Source organism: Rhinopithecus bieti, unplaced genomic scaffold, assembly GCF_001698545.2.
Source record: "Rhinopithecus bieti isolate Rb0 unplaced genomic scaffold, ASM169854v2 scaffold_55189, whole genome shotgun sequence".
In the NCBI taxonomy this organism is placed as follows: domain Eukaryota; kingdom Metazoa; phylum Chordata; class Mammalia; order Primates; family Cercopithecidae; genus Rhinopithecus; species Rhinopithecus bieti.
Window position 1 is genome coordinate 507398 of NW_016821812.1, and position 19272 is coordinate 526669.

General features: G+C 43.3%; 1 protein-coding gene across 6 annotated transcripts in view; it reads right to left on the minus strand.

Moving 5' to 3' along the window:
• Positions 1-19015, minus strand: part of MCCC1 (methylcrotonyl-CoA carboxylase subunit 1) — an 89742-nt gene extending 70727 nt beyond the window's left edge. For 2 of the 6 annotated variants that reach the window (XR_001883111.1, XM_017860616.1), the window contains exons 1-5: positions 18786-18972; positions 17280-17297; positions 13003-13049; positions 10381-10517; positions 5022-5117 (exon numbers count right to left, since the gene is read on the minus strand). Coding sequence is in view for 5 of the 6 variants with exons in the window: in XM_017860616.1 (XP_017716105.1) it covers positions 5022-5117; positions 10381-10517; positions 13003-13049; positions 17280-17297; positions 18786-18874 (387 nt within the window). In the remaining variant the exon portion in view is untranslated. Of the gene's footprint in view, positions 1-5021; positions 5118-10380; positions 10518-13002; positions 13050-17279; positions 17298-18785 lie in introns of those variants that run through there. The other 4 variants (XM_017860619.1, XM_017860617.1, XM_017860618.1 and 1 more) reach the window with 4 other exon arrangements.
• Between the last annotated feature and the right edge of the window lie 257 nt (positions 19016-19272).

Genomic DNA, 19272 nt, shown 5'->3' on the forward strand with positions numbered 1-19272 from the left:
AATAAAACCATATTCACCTGCCTATGGCCCCCTAAGTGTTTTTTCTGCTCATCCACCCACTCTCCTCAGACTTCAGCATGGGCTGGACAGACACTGGGACCTGAGACCAAGAATTTCCTACCTTCATCTGTGATACTTAAAACGTATGGGCTTCCTTTTGGTCAACCACAGAGTACCTGTATTTAGTAAATAACTTGCTATATGCATTTAAGTTACTTGTCACTGATTTTCTAGTACCTGTAATAAAGTTCCTAATTCTTGGTAGCACAAAAAAAAAAAAAAAAAAATGGAGCACTTTTATAAAACATTCATGCTCAGGAGCTACTTCAGATAACTGAGGGGACTAAAGTATAATACACATATAGAAAACTGCATTTGCCCTAAGTGTACAGCTCTTATGGCCACAGTTTACTTAAACTGAATACACCTGTGCAGCTAGTGCTCGGCTCAAGAATCACAACATCACAAGCATTCCGGAGACCGCTTCATGCTCCTTTGCAGTTACTACAGACCTCTTCCACAAGGCAGTGCAACAGTCTCTTTAAAAGCTCAGGGGGTTCTAATCTGCACACAGCGTTAACTACGGCCTCTTTCCCAACCAGAGAAGACTGAAGACAACCGACAATCAAGAGAACTATGTGGCCAGAGTGGTGGCTCACGTCGGTAACCCCAACACGTTGGGAGGCCAAGAGGGAAGGATCACTTGAGCCCAGGAGTTTGAGACCAGCCTGGGAAACATAGTGAGACTTTGATTCAAAAACAAACAAACAAAAAATTAGCTGGGCATAGTGACGTGTGCCTACAGTCCCATCACAGCTACTTGGGAGGCTGAGGTGGCAGGATCACTTGAGTCCATGAGTTCAAGGCTGCAGTGAGCCATGATCATAACACTGCACTCCAGCCTGGGAGACAGAGTGAGACATCATCTTAAAAAAAAAAAAAAAAAGCTAGCCTAAAACATATTTACATCTTCTTGAGTTTCTCAATACAGCTATATCACCAGGCATCACCAGAAATTTAGCTCACTTGTAAATTTTACTTTAATTTCTATAAAAGTGCTTATGTCAAAATGGCCACATTAAGAACAATTCTAGAGTTTCAGAAAACTTCTTTCAAATCACTGTACAAGTGTTATTCAATGTCCTTTACTAGATGGCCAATAGGTTTCTTCTTTAAAGTCGACATTAAAGGAAGGTTTGCTCTCCTAATTGGCAAGTATCTTTTTATTAGAGGAGAACTTTGTAAATTATAACCCACCAAATTTCCTTTCTGATCAAGTCTGTCCCAAAGAGCTAAATAGCTTTACTTAGGCTAAATTTTCTGATTTAATTCCAACGTTCATTCACTCATGTTACTTGGCTTCTGTTCTTTTATCCTTTGTTTTCACCACTAATTTTTGCAAGACACTCCAAATCTTCAATATCCAGGCAAAATGAATATTTTTTGAAAATATTTTATTCTTTTAAAATACTGTCTAAAATATTTTATTATTTTCAAACATTCTTTGGAATATACTTCAAAATAAGTATTACTCCTTTCTCATTGTTTGTGTTATAGCAACTAACATGATACAATTATAAATAGGTACAAGCTTGATAAAGTCCCTCGAATTAGAATATCATACATTTGCTAGAGGGTTGTTATTTAAACTAAAAAAATGGTCTCAGAAAATGGCCATTAAAAGAAAGTGGATTTTCAACTCTTGAGGAGGCAGCTTAGAAGAGAAAGCAATAATAAAATAAAAAAGAAGCTCACTGGCCTACAAGAAGTAATTTTAATTAATAAAATTTCTAATTAAACAACACCTTCCCTTTTTCCAAAATGCAGGGCAAGAAAGTTCTACTGCTCAGTCTGGTCCAATGAACAGGGAATGGGGCTGGGAGTCAGAATACTCTTGTTTAATCCTTTTCTCTTTCAGTGATTAGACATGTTTTGATATCAGATCACTGGGGTATCTTGATAAAAATGCAAATTTTGCATAAAATGCAAATTACAGTGGGTTTAGGGTAGGACTTAAAGGCTGTTATTGTTTTTTATTTAGAGATGGGGTCTTGCTATCTTCTACAGGCTGGCCTCAAACTCCTGGGTTCAAGCAATCCTCCTGCCTCAGCCTTCTGAGTAGCTGGGATTACAGATGTGAGCCACTGTGCCCAGTTTAAAAGTCTGAATTCCTAACAAATTCACGAGTAATGTCAAACATGCTGTTCATGGACCACACTTTGACGCAAGATTTAGATGATCTGGAATAACATCATGCAACCTTCTGTGCATTAGATGTTATGCCCATAAGATGAAGGTAATAATACCATGGCATTTATGCTTAAACACATGATAAATACATAAAGTGATGTTTATGTTAAAGGGCCTGAATGCCTAAGGACATGTGAGAGAGAGATATATATATATATCTCCATGTATTATTATCATCTTCTTACCCTCCTAAGGACCTTTTACTTCAAGCTATAACCAAAAAAGCTTTATAAACAAGCATATTTTAAATATGCGTTTGTATAAATTAATACCTATTCAGTTTAAGAACTCTATTCTAAAGAAGAGAACACTGATTTAGGGACACATCAATACAAAACAACTATACATATTCACTAATTTGAGTTAAGGACTTGGCTGGGTGCAGTGGATTACACTTGTAATCCCAACACTTTGGGAGGCTGAGGTGGGAGGATGACTTGAGGCCAGGAGTTTGAGACCAGTCTGGGCAACATAGGGAGGCTCCATCTCTACAAAAATTTAGAAAATCAGCTGGGTATGGTGATGCAAGCCTGTAGCTCTAGCTACTTGGGAGGCTGAGGTGGGAGGATCACTTGAACCCTCACTGCTGCACTCCAGCCTGGATGATAAGTGAACCTCTGTCTTAAAAAACAAAAATAAAAACAAATTGAGGACTGTGTACAAGCTCACTGGGTTGCTAGGAGGTATGCTAAAAAGAAAAGGTGTAAGATATGAGTTCTTCCCTTAGGAGAGCACAAAGGAGTTATGGAGGAGCCAATATCTATATTAAACTTGTTAAACAAAGCACTAATTAAGTATAAATATGACTAGAACAGGATATCAAATGCTGAATGATCAATGTACTAGAGGCGACAACGAAGGAATTTTTTTTTTTTTTTTTTTTTTTTTTTTTGAGACAGGAGTTTTTTTTCTTTGCTTGTCGGGCCCGGGCTGGAGCTGCATGCTGGGTCCGGATCTCAGCTTACTGCTAAGCTCTGCCTCCCGATGGGTTTACCCATTCTTCTGCCTCAGCCCTCCCGGTGTAGCCTGGCTACAGGGCGCCTGCCATCCTTCGCCCAGCTAGCTTTTTTTTTTTGCTATTTTTTTAGTAGAGACGGCGGTTTCACCGTGTGTACGGCCAGGCATGGTCTTGATCTCCGACCTCGTGGTCCCGGCCCCCGCCTCGGCCTCCCAAAGTGCTGGGATTACAGGCTTGAGCCACCGCGCCTGGTGACAACGAAGAATTTCTAAGGAGCAGGAATTCAGGTGAGGGTGATGGGCAACACTACAGCAATTTACTTTTAATTGTTTTGCCTTCTTTCAGTGTTGCTGTCCCTACCTTTGTCCCCACTCCAATCATCCATTTCCCTGCCCAGAAGCCACAATGATTTTATTAAAAAGTAAAGCCGATGGCTTTACTCCTCAGCTTTAAAAAACCCCCCAACGGCTACTCAGAATGAAATACGAACTCCTTATCAAGACCTATAATGTTTTCACTTTGGGAGGCTGAGGCAGGCAGAACGCTTGAGCCCAGAAGTTCAAGACCAGCCTGGGCAACAGGCAGAAAGCCCATCCCTACAAAAAATAAAAAATTAGCCAGGTGTGGCAGTGTGCATCTGTGGTCCCAGCTACTTGGGAGGCTGAAGTGGGAGCCTGGGAGTTGGAAGCTGCAGTGAGCCATGATTGTGCCACTGCACTGCAGCCTGGGCAGCAGAGCAAAGACCCTGTCAAAAACAAACAAACAAACACTTGTAATGCTCTAAATGATGCTACCCCTACCTCTCTCTGCTCCATCATCTCCTACCACTTTCTTCCTGTAAGCTGGTTCTCCCAGCTGCAAACCCAACCTTCTACCTGGTGCCTTGTGAAGGAGCTCTGCCTGTTTGCCAGTGGGCTTCCTGTTAGGTTTCGCCAGTAGGGGTCCCTGCAGGCAAACCTGAACAAGGAAGCTTTCCTACTCCTTGCCGCTAGGAAGCGGCGGTTGGTTCCAGTCTTCAGATTCTTTTGGAACTCCAAGAACTAGCCTCATTAAGCCCCCTGTAGCCAGGTAGGGCCCCTCCACAGATCTGAGAACAGCTGCAGAAGGTCCCTCCACCAGTCTCTCCTACAGCCCAAAGGGTGGCTGTCAATTTCTGTTGTTATTATTATGGGGCAATTTCAACATCCCCAGCCCGCCTTCAGCTCTCTAACACTGGTGGAACTAATTCCTCAACTAAGTTCCTTCTGCTGAAATGTCAAATGGAATTTTGGTTTTACTGACTATACCTGAATGACACAGCCCCTTACTGCCTTCACTCCAACCACACTGAACACTTTTCTCCCTTGAACACCAGTTTGTTTTCATCTCAGAGTCTTGGCAATTCCATTTGCCTGAACCGTCTTCCTTAAGTTCCTTACGTGGCCCTAGAATGAGACTGGGAAGTTGGGGTGGAAAAATATTTCTTTCTTGCTTATATTTTACCTTGTAATTTAGAGCCCTACCTACCTATTTCTCCCAAAGGATTTGAGCATGTAGTTTTGAGGACAGAAGAGCTGAATTCTCTCCTAATTTTAACTTATAATTTAGACCCTCTTTCCACCTATTTCCCAAAGTATCTAAAGTACAAAGGAGCCAGTAAAAAGGCAGCCTGGCTGAGAAATGAGATGGGACATGCCTAGTTTACAATGATAATCCAATAATCAAATGTAAAGATCTTGTGAAGGGCTAAAAATAGAAAATTTCTATAAGTAACTTTGCATCAGTTGCACAAAACATATTCCTTTTGCACTGCAAATCTCTTCACAACCCTCACCTGTGCAGCAGAGGTCTTGGCCACTTGAATGATTTTCTCCATAGATAAGTAGCTCTGCTGGGAGGGAGCGGGACCGATGGAATATGCTTCATCTGCCTGTTTAAGAAACATCACATGCTTAAAAGACTTTGTGGCTAGTACATACTCATACACTATACAGAACTGCTTCGGGGTCATTTTATTATTGTAAATAAAAATGCCACTCCCTCAAGAACAGTACAAGAATTGAAAAACTGAAGTACCAGCATATGTCTATGCTATAAGAATAAGCCAGTCTTAGAATCTTTTGCATGAAGAGGGTAACAAAACTTGGTTTTCATGCACAAGCCACACACTGGTGTGAAACTAAAGTGTCTCAGGATAGAAAGCAACAGACATTAGTTATGATATTATTACAAAAACAATAATAACCTTAAATGTATTCAATGCCAAAAATTTATATTTGGTAATAGAAACAAAATATGTGACAGATATACACAAAGAAAAAAGCTTACAAAGTTGATTAAAGTTTATATAATTATCAGAGTATGATGATAATGCTCCTTTCATACATTTGTGAATTATTTTATATCATTCCTTAAAACTTTCACATAATCATAGCATCCCTTAAAGTAGACCATTTAGAGTACATCATTCATTCATCCCAAAACTTACTGAAGGCCTACTATGTGTCACACTTTGAGGTGGGAGCTGCCTGTACCATAGTGAACAAATGTCCCTGTCTAGGGAGAGAGACAGACATTAAACATACACTCACATACTGAATGACAACTGTGATGAACGTCATGGAGGAAAAACCAAGGGCATAAAGGCTATAGGAGGAAGGCCTGATCTGGTCTGAAGGTGGTCAGGAAATGCCTAGGAGGGAAGTCAGGGGAGGCTCCTCAAGGATGATGAAGACTTTGCCTGGCAAACAGATCAAGAATGTGGAGTTGGGAACAGGAATGGAGCTGAGGTTGAGGCTCTCAGGCAGAGAAAACAACCTACAAAAAGGTGGGAGGAAAACTGGTCCATTTGAGCGACCACAGAAAGGTTTGTGTGGCTGGAACACAATGAGCAAGGGGTCCAGAGGCCAGAGAGGATGCTGGACAGAAAGCTGGGCACAGATTTCAAAGGGCCTATAAGAGGTTAAAAAGCTTTGGGCTTTCTCCTAAGTGAGCACACAAAGAGACCATTTTAAATGTTTTTGTTGTTGTTGTTGCTGTTTTGTGGTTTTTTTTTTTTTTTTTTTTTTGAGGTAAGTCTTGCTCTGTCGCCCAGGCTGAAGCGTAGTGGTGCGATCTCGGCTCACTGCAACCTGTGCCTCCCGGGTTCAAGTGATTCTCTTGCCTCAGCCTCCTGAGTAGCTGGGATTATAGGTGCATGCCACCACACCCAGCTAATTTTTGTATTTGTAGTAAAGACAGGGCCTCACCATGTTAGCCACGACCACAGGTGATCCGCCTGCCTGGGCCTCTCCAAGTGCTGGGATTACAGGCATGAGCCACAGCACCCAGACTGGTTTTTACTTTTAACTCCACAAAACACAAATCTATTCTCATTCTAAAGAATATGAATTATAATACAAATGCAAAGTAGCCCTTTGGTACTCCCTCCATTGCAGTCTCCTTCCAGATAGAACATCCACTATAATCAACTCGGGACATATTGTTCCATATCCATATTCCGAACTAGTCATATATGTTTATATAAACACATGCAGTTTTAGTTATTGTTTTTACATAAATAGGATCATACTATATAATTATCTTCTGCAACTGCTTTTTCCATTAACAGTATGTCTTGGGAGCTCTTTTTCTTGCTAGTACACATGTCTATACCTTATTTTGTATAACATTTGCAAAATATTCCATAGTATGGCGGTATTACAGCTCATTTAATCGTGTAGCTCTTAATGCGCACCTAGGTTATAACAGCAAAAACCTGGGTGTGGGCAAGGCTAAAGCAGACATTCCTGTACACACTTCTCTTAGCACATATATGTGAGCATGCCTGAAGGACAGAAACCTACAAGAATGTTTGCAGGGTTGGGTTGAAGGATATGCATAGTTTAATAGCTTCTGGTTAATCAGCCTTGAAATGGTTTTACCAATATATATTTCCATCAACATACCAGTTTCTAACCACCCTCATCAACAATGAATATTATCCACCTTTTAAATTACTGATAAGCTGGTGGACCATATAAAGGTTTAAAGCATTTAAGAAGAGGAGTAACTTAAGTACATTTTTATTTTATACTCTCAGTCTGGCTGAAAAGCAGAAAACAGATTGTTGGCTGGGAATGGGGGACAGTTAAGAGTGGAGGTAGAGAGGCTACTTAGGAGGCTGCAGCATTTGGTCAAGCAAGGAGTGATAGTGGGGCCGGGCATGGTGGCTTATGCCTATAATCCCTATAATCTCAGCACTTTGGGACAACATAGTGAGACATCATCTCTACAAAAGTTTTTAAAATTAGCCGGCCATGGTAGCAAGTGCCCGTAGTTCCAGCTACTCAGGAGGCTGAGGTGGGAGGACTGCTTGAGCCTGGGGGGTTGAGGCTGCAGTGAGCTGTGATTGTGCCACTGCACTTCAGCCTAGGTGACAGAGTGAGACCCTGGCTCAGAAAAAAAGAAGGTGATTGTGGCTCTGAGTTAAGTTATAGGTGGGACGGGGTGGAAAGAAGTGGAAAGAAATGTTTGGGAAATACAATTAACAGTACTTGGTCATTTACTAGATGAGGGGGGAAGGATGTAGAGTGGGAAAGAAGACAGAAAAATGTTCAAAGACTTCTAGATCTCTGACATTATTGTTTTTATTAGCAATGGTGTTGTCCTTTATGGGGTTAGGGAATTCTGTAAGAAATGCAGGTTCAGTACAGGTGAAGGGTCATGAGTTCAATTTCAGTCACACTAGTTTGGTATCTGTGACAATATCAAAGTGGAGATGTTGAATGGGCAGTTGGATATACATCTATCATGCTCAAAAGAAAGTCTGGGCTAAAAATAGAAATTTGTTTCTCAAAGCTACAGGAGTATTTAAAATGATCCAGGATAAGTATACACTGAGAAAAGAGGGCCAAGGACCATGTCCCAAGAAACTTCAACATAAGGTTCTGGTAGATGGGCAGGGTCCAGAGAAAGGACACTGAGAGAAGACAAGAAGACAAGAGGTTGAGAAAGCCATGAGAACTTATTCCTAAAAGAAGGGAGCAGTGTACAAGTTGTTAAATGCTGCTGAGAGGTAGAGTCAGCTCAGTCCTGGAGACTCCACTGGATTTTGGGACACGGATATTACCAGTCTAGTAGAGAGTGGTTGAAGACCCATCACTGAAAAATGGAAGATCCTTTTCTTTTTGACATAGGAATGTCTCCTTTTGCTTTATGTTTTATTAATACTGTTAATTGACAAATATAATTGTATGCATTTATGGCGTACAATGTGATGTTTTGCCACATGCAATGTGGAATGATTGAATCAAGCCAATTAACCTAGCCATCATCTCACTTACCTACTATTTTTCATGGTAATACATTTAAAATTTACTCTCTTACTTTGGGAATTTTTTTTTTTCTTTGACATGGAGTTTTGCTCTTGTTGCCCAGGCTGGAGTGCAATGACATGATCTCAGTTCACTGCAACCTCCGCCTCCCGGGTTCAAGCGATTCTCCTGCCTCAGCCTCCCGAGTAGCTGGGATTACAGGCATGTGACACCACGCCCAGCTAATTTTGTATTTTTAGTAGAGACGGAATTTCTCCATGTTGGTCAGGCTGGTCTCGAACTCCTGACTTCAGGTGATTCACCTGCCTTGGCTTCCCAAAGTGCTGGGATTACAGGCGTGAGCCACTGTGCCCAGCGGGTGAAATTCTTAAAAAGACAAGAGAAGGGATCCAGAGGGATTGAACTTCGATGGGAAAAGATGGATGCAGACGTAACCAAGTCAGCAGATTCTGTGTCAGGAAGCTCAATTTTATTTTCTCTGTGAAATCAAGATGACCTGCTGCAAGTAGGTGGGTGGAGGGAGAATTGGAGGTTGGAATGAAGAGAAACAGGTATGAAATACTCATTGGACAGAATGAGAAAAAAAGTGGCTAGAGAGCCACAAGGGCCTGCTGTACAGTGATAAAAGCCCGGGTGAGGCTGTTCATCATGAATCGATGCTAGTGCTTGGAGCCTTGCTGCAGGCATAATGAAGGCCAACAGTTGAATTCACCCACACTTGGAGTTATTTCTGGTGGATAAAAGCTAGTGATAGGCTGGACGCAGTGGCTCACACCTGTAATCTCAGCACTCTGGGAGGCCAAGGTGGGTGGATCATTTGAGGCCAGGAGTTCGAGACCATTTTGGCCAATGTGGTGAAATCCCATCTCTACTAAAAATACAAAAAACTAGCTGGGCATGGTGGTGCATGTCTGTAATCCAGCTACTCAGGAGGCTGAGGCATGAGAATCACTTGAACCCGGGAGGCGGAGGTTGCAGTGAGCCAAGAACACCCCACTCCACTCCAGCCTGGGCAACAGAGTGAGACTCTGTCAAAAACAAAAACAAAACGAAAAAAAAACTAGTAATAACTCACTCATAACATTCACAAACTTCAGGGAGTTGGGTCTTTTTAGTTATAATTTTACAGATGAAGCAACGCTCAGAAACATGAAGTGACTTGGCTAAGATCACTCAGCCAGTAAGTAGCAGTTGCTAAGAACAGAGCCTGGATTGGCCGGGTGCGGTGGCTCACGCCTGTAATCCCAGCACTTTGGGAGGCTGAGGCGGGAGGATCATGAGGTCAGCAGATCAAGACCATCCTGACTAACATGCTGAAACCCCGTCTCTACTAAAAATACAAAAAATTAGCCCGTCATGGTGGTGGGTGCCTATAGTCCCAGCTACTCGAGAGGTTGAGCAGGAGAATGGAGGCAGGAGAATGGAGGCAGGAGAATCGCTTGAACCTGAGAGGCAGAGCTTGCAGTGAGCTGAGATAGGGCCACTGCACTCCAGCCTGGGCAAGAGAGCAAGACTCAGTCACAAAAAAAAAAAAAAAAAAAAGAATAGAGCCTGGATCTTTCTCCTTGTATATAGGGAATGGGGACATGAGCTACTGAAAGTGTAGTCAATGGATCAGCAACATTCTGTGAACTGTTTTAACCAATCCTCAAGGAGATAAAGACCTTCCCTGTAAATCAGCTGCTCTACCAAGCACACCGCTTAGTTCAACTATGTTGTATCTGAAAAATGTTCCCAAGAATTATCAGTGAGCAGTTTGAACTTACCTACTTCAACCCTGTTAACACTAGCAAGTATCAACTGTCATCATAAAGAACTGAAATACTGACACAGTAAATGAATAAACGTAAGACGTGGCTTCCAATTTTTAACACATACCATATCTACATGCATGGAATTCCTGTCAGCCTCACTATAAACTGCCACAGACTGTACACCCAGTTTTCTGGCTGTGCGCATCACCCTGCAGGCAATTTCTCCTCTGTTTGCAATGAGGACCTTGGTAATGTTTCTTCCTGTTTAAAACACCATGAAAATCACAGAGAAATGTTACTAGAGAGCAAAGAATGAGAATGAGAATACGATATTAACTGGCTGATAAGGACTCGAACTGGTAAGTTCAGACTGTTTGGTAAAACTAGCAAAACTGAGCCCAAAATGACCACTTTAACTAATATTAGACAGTACACTTCTTTTCACTGAAATTCAAGATACTCATTAACATAAATTACTCAGCCTTTTAACTTAACATACAAAGCAACACAAAATAAAATTAAAAGATGCTTTGTTATGCCAAGGATCACATTATAATAGTGCTAAAATTATCATCATTAATAATAACGAATCTTTATTTTATTTATTTATTTATTTATTTATTTTTGAGACAGTGTTTTGCTCTTGTCCCCCAGGCTGGAGTGCAACGGTGCGATCTCAGCTCACTGCAACCTCCACCTCCCAGGGTCAAGCAATTCTCCTGCTTCAGCCTCCTGAGTAGCTGAAATTACAGGTGCCTGCCACCACACCCAGCTAATTTTTGTATTTTTAGTAAAGACAGGGTTTCACCACATTGGCCAGGCTGGTCTTGATCTCCTGACCTCAGGTGATCCACCCACCTTGGCCTCCCAAAGTGCTGGGATTACAGGTGTGAGTCACCACATCCGGCCAATAATAACTAATCTTTAATAAGCACTTTCTGTGCCTCAGGTCCTGTGCTAAAGACTCAACATTGACTTAAATTTTCACAATAATCCTAATGAAATAGATACTATCATTGTTATGTCAATTTTAAAGATGAAGAAATTAATGCTGAAAGAGCTATTATTTTCCCAAAATTACACAGCTAAAGGAAGAATCCAGGATTTCAACCTAGATCTGCGTCACTCCAGAATTTAAGGTCTCAGTTACTCTGCTCCTCTGCCTCTACCCCTATGTACACAGGTGTGTGTGGTTCTCCTGCAACACAAGTGACTCTTGTACTAGTCTACTGGCATGGCACCATAATGACAAGCTACTGCATATATAAAATGTACTTCTAATATCACACATGAAATAAATGTTCTTTGACAGTTCATAATAAAGTTATTTATTCAATAGAATCCATAGGCTCAACATAATAAAGTTATTTCTTCTTTAAAAAAAAAATAAGGTTGCACCCAATTCAAAAGTGTTTTTCCATGGGGCTCTATAGAGCCCAAGAGTTGTCACAGGGGCTGATGGATGGCATATGTATGACTGTGGGCAGGGGAAGGAGAGCAGGGTAGGGAGAGGGTTATACCCATTCAGCTGGAAGTTATACTTTATTACACTTTTATATGTTTTATAGTTGGGAATTCCATGTTAAAGTTTATTTGGAAAAAAAGGTTTTGCTACTTAAAACAGCTTTTTCAAAGCACTTCTTTAGACCATCGTAGTTATGATTTTCCAATGCAATACACTAAGAAGGTCAAACAGACAGAAAGAACAACACAGATATAAAATGTTCTCCATTATTGCCCTCTGTATTTTATTTATTTATTTATTTTACTTTTTTTTTTTTTGAGACGGAGTCTTGCACTGTCACCCAGGCTGGAGTGCAGTGGCATGATCTTGGCTCACTGCAACTGACGACGCCTCCCGGGTTCAAGAGATTCTCCTGCCTCAGCCTCCCAAGTATCTGGGATTACAGGCACCCGCCACCGTACACCTGGCTAATTTTTGTATTTTTTAGTAGACGCAGGGTTTCACCATGTTGTCCAGGCTGGTCTTGAACTCCTGACCTCAGCTGATCGGTGATTTGCTTTCTAGGAAACTGATTTGCTTTCTAGGCTCACCAGGGCGAGTATTAAAGGACCAGCGAGTAGGCAAGGCTAGGAGCAAAACTGCAAATTTATTTTTTGGTCAGCCAGCTTTGTGGGGAGGGGTGAGGTCCGTTGGTCTCCGGCAGGGGAGGCCGGGGGAGTCACCCGGTGGAGCTCTCCAGCGAGGTTCCTAATGCAGTCCCCACAGGAGTGGGGGCTCAGGAAGTTCGCCCAGCCTGCCCTCGGGGAGCAGCTTTTATGTCCTGGGCCTGGGAGTGGGAGGGCAGTGGGCGGGACATAGGCGGGTCCCGCCGGGCGGTAGGGGTGGCTAGGCGGTTCCGGTTTTTCTCCCTAGGAGGTAGGGTTGCCCCTGCGCAGTCGACCCGTGTCTTCCCCGGCCCCGGAAAGTTGACGGTGAAGAACCCGGAACCGCGCCATCTTGCCTCCCTTCCTCCAAACAATCCGCCCACCTCAGCCTCCCAAACTGCTGGGATACAGGCATGAGCCACCGCGCCCGGCTGCCCTCTGTATTTTAGACTTAACAGCAAGAGAGATTTGATATAAAAGAGGTGAAAACCATGACTTAACACTTCCTAGAAAATTATCATGAAAATCCAAATTTTATAACTAATTCCATTATGCACATATTAAGGGATTAAACATTTCCCTTTCTTAAACACTTCCAATCTGAAGCAAAATCAAATAGAACAAAGTCTGTCAGTACCTGTGGTTGTTGTGTACTTCATGGTTCTTTGCCTCCACACCCATGTCCTATAACATAAATCCAAAAGGAATTATAATTAAACAGAATAGGCAACGCAATTGTTCTTTCAAAAGAATTTCAGTTTCTTAAAACATGAAACCTTAAGTCAACTAACAGTGCTTTAGTAAGGCTTTCTTAGTGGGTAGAAAACTAACCTAGAGCTCAAGCTGTAATCCCAGCACTTTGGGAGGCCGAGACGGGCGGATCACGAGGTCAGGAGATCGAGACCATCCTGGCTAACATGGTGAAACCCCATCTCTACTAAAATACAAAAAACTAGCCGGGCGAGGTGGCAGGCACCTGTAGTCCCAGCTACTCGGGAGGCTGAGGCAGGAGAATGGCATAAAAACCCAGGAGGCGGAGCTTGCAGTGAGCTGAGATCCGGCCACTGCACACCAGCCTGGGCGACAGAGCAAGACTCCGTCTCAAAAAAAAAAAGAAAGAAAGAAAGAAAACTAATCTAGAACTCAAGAGTTAGAGATCTGGCTGTTTTCCTTCGTACTACCTGTCCTTGAATGGGTCACCTAGCTGCTTGTTCCTGTGGGGAAAAGAGAGGTCAGCCTGTTACTGTGTCTATATAGAAAGAAGTAGATTTAAGAGACTCCATTTGGTTCTGTATTTGAGATGCTGTTAATCTGTGACCCTCCCCCAACTTTGTCCTTGCAAGAGATATGTGCTGTGGTGACTTAAGATATGGGCTGTACAGAATGTGCTTTGTTAAACAAGTGCCTAATCTCAAGTAAGAGAAAAACATTTGTCTCCTGCCCGTCCCTGGGCAATGGAACATCTCGGTGTAAAACCCATTGTGTGCTTTGTTTACTGAGCAAGGAGGAAACCGCCTTTAGGAATAAGGTGGGACTTGCTGGAGCAATGCTGCTTAAAGGTTTATGGAGATGTTTGCATATGCATCTCAAGGTACAGCATTTTCCTTTAAACTTATTCATGTCACAGAGAATTTTTGTTCTTATGTCTTACTGCTGATTTCCTCCCTAAAACGATCCTATTGTCCAGCCACTCCCTTATGTTTGAGATGGTAAAGATAATTATCAATANGCTGTACAGAATGTGCTTTGTTAAACAAGTGCCTAATCTCAAGTAAGAGAAAAACATTTGTCTCCTGCCCGTCCCTGGGCAATGGAACATCTCGGTGTAAAACCCATTGTGTGCTTTGTTTACTGAGCAAGGAGGAAACCGCCTTTAGGAATAAGGTGGGACTTGCTGGAGCAATGCTGCTTAAAGGTTTATGGAGATGTTTGCATATGCATCTCAAGGCACAGCATTTTCCTTTAAACTTATTCATGTCACAGAGAATTTTTGTTCTTATGTCTTACTGCTGATTTCCTCCCTAAAACGATCCTATTGTCCAGCCACTCCCTTATGTTTGAGATGGTAAAGATAATTATCAATAAATACTAAGGGAACTCAGAGACCGGTGCCTGCGTGGGTCCTCTGTAAGCTGAGCGCCGGTCCCCTGGGCCCCGCTTTTCTTTCTCTATACTTTGTCTCTGTCTTATTTCTTTTCTAAAGTCTCTCGTTCCACCTAACGAGAAACACCCACAGGTGTGGAGGGGCAGGCCACCCCTTCAGTTCCTGAGCTGTCATAAGACCACAGAGTCAGAGATGATTAAAGAACCAAGGTATACCAACATCATCTAGTTTAGCTTTTTTGAAACCCTTTTGGCTACTACTCACAATACAAACCACCGAGGACACACACTTAATGAAAACAGATGTTTTGTTAAAAATGACTCATTCTGCCTTTTGGTACTTTCAGTTGTATCCTTTTTATTAAAATATGTTGGTCAATCTACAGTTTGAAAAATACCAATCAAGTTGAAACATGAGACATGTTTAAAAAGTAAGACCAGAGAAATAAACGGAAGTTAAACAGGGGCAGCAGAAAGAATGTTGGCTGTGGGACCAGAAGAGCTGCGTTCTCATCCGAGTCCCTCCAATGACCAGCTTGCCCAGAGTCGAGTCACTTTACATCAGTGTTTCTCAAACTTTTTTTCATTATTACTCTCCTAATGAGAAAACTTGTAAAAGATTTTATTCCTTGCAGGAAGGGTGGGGTAAAGTTGAGCTTAGGTAAGCCGTAAACCATGAAAAAAATCTAAGATTTTCTGGCTCTCCCAAGAATCAATTTCCATCCTTTAACGGTGGTATCATCCCAGTTGAGGATGCAAGATTTAATATCTTGGGCTTCAGTGTTCTCACACATGAGATGAGACTGTAAGAGGTGATCTTGAAGGTACCTCTCAGTTTTAAAAGTATTATATAATGCTATTCCAAGTCCTTGTACTAAAAGAAAATGAAATAGGGAGACAAGATGACTTGAGGTATCTTAACGAGGTAGAAATCTCAACAATTTTTAAGCTTCATGATACCTGTTTATAAAATAAGGTAACAATGAACCATTAACCAAGAGCTGACAGAAAACAGGCCAGATTCACTTTAGGAACAAAAAAGTATAACGTCTATTAAGTTTCAGCTAAAGAGGTTAAGCGGGCTGGGCGCGGTGGCTCACGCCTGTAATCTCAGCACTTTGGGAGGCTGAAGCTGGGAGATCACCTGAGGTCGGGAGTTCGAGACCAGCCTGGCCAATATGGTGAAACCCCATCTCTACTAACAACACAAAAATTAGCCAGGTGTGGTGGTGCATGCCTGTAATCCCAGCTACTTGGGAGGCTGAGGTAGGAGAATCACTTGAACTTGGGAGGCGGGGGTTGCAGTGAGCCAAGATCACGCCACTACACTCCAGCCTGGGCGACAGATTTAGACTCCATCTCAAAATAAATAAATAAATAAAATTTTAACAATTTAAAAAAGCATAGGCAGGGAAACCAACAAATTACAGAAGCAATTCCACCTATCTTTTTGTCTATACCTAGAAGATGTGGTTATAAAGGACTAACTAACCATTTTAGATTATTCACAAAGCACAAGATAAAAGCACAGCATGTGCATTAGAAACTATGTAACTAGGCAATAGTATATACATACTATGTATATGATTATGTAGTTGAGCAGGACTAGTAGTTCACTGGAACCAAGATGCAGGAGATACCTACACATCTATATGCATCTATACACTCATTGCCCTACAAAGCACACTCAGATGCTGCCATCCATGAGGAGCTGCTGGGAAGACCCACAGCTTTGGCAGGAGAGTCCCATGAGCTGGCTTCCTCAGGAGGCTGCTGCTTTCCCACACCTTTCCACTTCAGCTGACCTTACCTTCTTGATCATGGAGGGGGATCATCTTTCCTGATCTTTATGAAGTATTTTCTAGCTCATAGCATCATTTTCCCTTCACATTCTTCAGATAGCCTTCTGACACGTTTCAAGGCCTATTCTGGGCAGATTTATCTATTAAATGGTTGTTTGTTGGTAAAGGTAGCTTAAGACTGATTAAGTTTCAAGGCTACTGTTGACCTAAAGCTTTCTTTTACAATCTTCTAGTGAAGACAGAAGAAAGGAGGCAGGGGGAAAGAGGGAGAGGGAGAGGGAGAGGGGTGGGGAGAGAGAGAGAGAGAGAGAGAGAGAGAGAGAGAGAGAGAGAGCCCACTTAACTATAATCCTCTATCCCAACAACGTTCTGATCATCTATTCCATTTTTCACAATTTTCTAAGCTGCGACTTAAAAGCAATGGCTTAAACAAGATTAAGAAGCTGCTTCCCTGATTCAAGGTGGCTCTATACCAGCTTATTGTCATGTCTACAATTCTGCCACTAGAAATTATTTTCTCTGAGCTACTAGAGATTCGTAACATAAAAATAGTGTAAACTATCTGCACTGTTAAGATTTTTTTTTGTTTTGAGATGGGATGTTACCTAGGATGGAGTACAGTGGTGTGATCATGGCACACACTATGGCCTGGAACCCCTGGGCTCAAGCTGTCCTCACCCTCCTCATCCTCCCAAGTAGCTGTGGCTACAAGTGTGTGCCACTACGCCTGGCTAATTTTTTAACGTTTTGTAGAGATGAAGCCTCACTATGTTGCCCAGGCTCGTCTTGAACTCTTGACCTCAAGCAATCCTCCCACCTTGGATCCCACAGTGCTGAGAAAGTGCTAAGAAAACAGGCATGAACCAACTCTCCTGGCGAAGAGTTTTACTTCTATATGCCATTAACAACTCTTAACACTCTCCAGGGTGACATACTTGAAGACAGTTCTATAGACAATAGCTAAGCTTTGAAAGGGAAGAGAGAGAGAAAATGGGTCTATGGTACTAACCTGAAGAGCCCTGGAAACCTAAGAAAAGAAAAACCAGAACAAAAAGAACATTAACATTACTTTCACCAACTTGTTTGTTTTAGATGGAGTCTCACTCTGTCGCCCAGGCTGGAGTACAGTGGTGCGATCTCAGCTCACTGCAAGCTCCGCCTCCTAGGTTCACGCCATTCCCCTGCCTCCGCCTCCTGAGTAGCTGGGACTACAAGCGGGACTACAGAACTACAGGCGCGCGCCACCACGCCCGGCTAATTTTTTTGTATTTTTTTTTTTGGTAGAAACGGGGTTTCACTGTGTTAGCCAGGATGGTCTTGATCTCCTGACCTCGTGATCTGCCCGTCTCAGCCTCCCAAAGTGCTAGGATTACAGGCGTGAGCCAACGCGCCCAGCCAACTTGCCACAACTTTCTTATGTTTCTCTTGAGCACTCCTACAATTAAGTAACTAAAAAGGGCATCTACAATATTTCTGGAAAAAGCAAGCAAACGTTCATTTAAATGGTTGAGTTTGCGTTTATAGACTGATTTTATGTACGAGATTGTGCTTAAATCTCATTCCATGAGTTAATTCATTTAATTTTCACAACCCAAGGTACTAGTATCATCTCCAAGGTGAGAAAATTAAAGAAGAAATATTAAGTAAGTTACCCAAAGTCACACACCTAGTGAGTAGCTAAGACCCCAGCCTTGACTGCAGGGTCTGTGCCCTTGAACACTAAACTGTCAATCTTTCCAGAATGATGGAGAATGATAACCATGAAGCAAAAGAAGACAAAGAAGCAAGCTATCTACAAGCCTGAGGGTGTTTCCACTGCCAGAGTTATTGCCACCAAAGCTTAGAGCTCAAAATTTGAAACAGCTGGAGTCAGGTGAGCTAGACTGTGTCATCTGATAGCGTTGTTCAAACGTGGGTACAAGAGTTTTTGACAAAATAATTTCCCAGCTCTGTGGGAGGTACACTTGCTCTTCTTGACAACTTCATTCCTTCTAACAAAGAGAATGAACTCCAGGAGTCTTTTTCTGAACCGGACACCTGATGGGGCACAGCTGAACTGAAAAAGGCTTTGAGGGCATCCTGGCCCCATTTCTTAATAGCTGTGTTCCATTGAGCAAGTCGTTGATCCCTTCGGGCTTCCCCGGAACCGGATTATAACAACGCTCCCACCTAAGAGGTGCTGCGAAAGCCCGATGCAAACGGCTACGAGCTGCAGCGACGGCGAGGGGAGCCTGGAGGATGGCAGGCCCAGTCCTCAGAAATGGAAAACCGGAAGCCAACGGTGCGCTGAAGCGTGGATGTGCGGAAGCGGGGAAAAAGGGAAGGACTGGTGGGGATGTCTTCCTCCTGACGCCGTGACTGCCAGCCGACCCGCCCCGCGAAAGGGGCTGGGGTTTTTCTACCGTCCTCCCCACCCCGACCCTGGGTCGTGCCGCACCTCCCACCGCTCACTCAGGTCGGTGCACCCTCGCTCCCGCTCCGCTTCTGCCCACTGCGCCACGGCCCCTCCACCCACCTCGGCGGCAGGAGCAGGCTCGGGAGACGATGCCACCGGTTCCTCTCCGCCGCCACCAGCAGGACCGACACCGCAGAGGCCGCCGCCATGTCTCTGGAGCCCGGCCGCTCCACGACTCCCCAACACAGAGGCGGCTGAGTCCCACAAGCCAAACCCTTCCCTTCACTCCGAAGCCTCGTGACCCCCACCGGCCACCGTCGGAGCCTGAGCCTAGGTTTGGGCTGATCCAAGAATGTGAGGGCGTCTCCAGGAACACCAATCAAAGACCAGAGCCCAGCTTCAGTAGCGACGATTGGACAGTCTGGCCACGGGCTCGTGGGGGTGTGGCCTTTGTTTCTGCGCCCCGTGGGGGCCTGCGCCGACTTTAGGCAACGGTGTTCTCAGTCCTCCGCCTCCTGGTGCCCTGTCACTGTTTCTTACTGCAGCCCGTGTAGTTCTTTTCTCTCGTCAGCTTCTGGAAGAAGAACCCTGGGGAAGAAGCCAAATG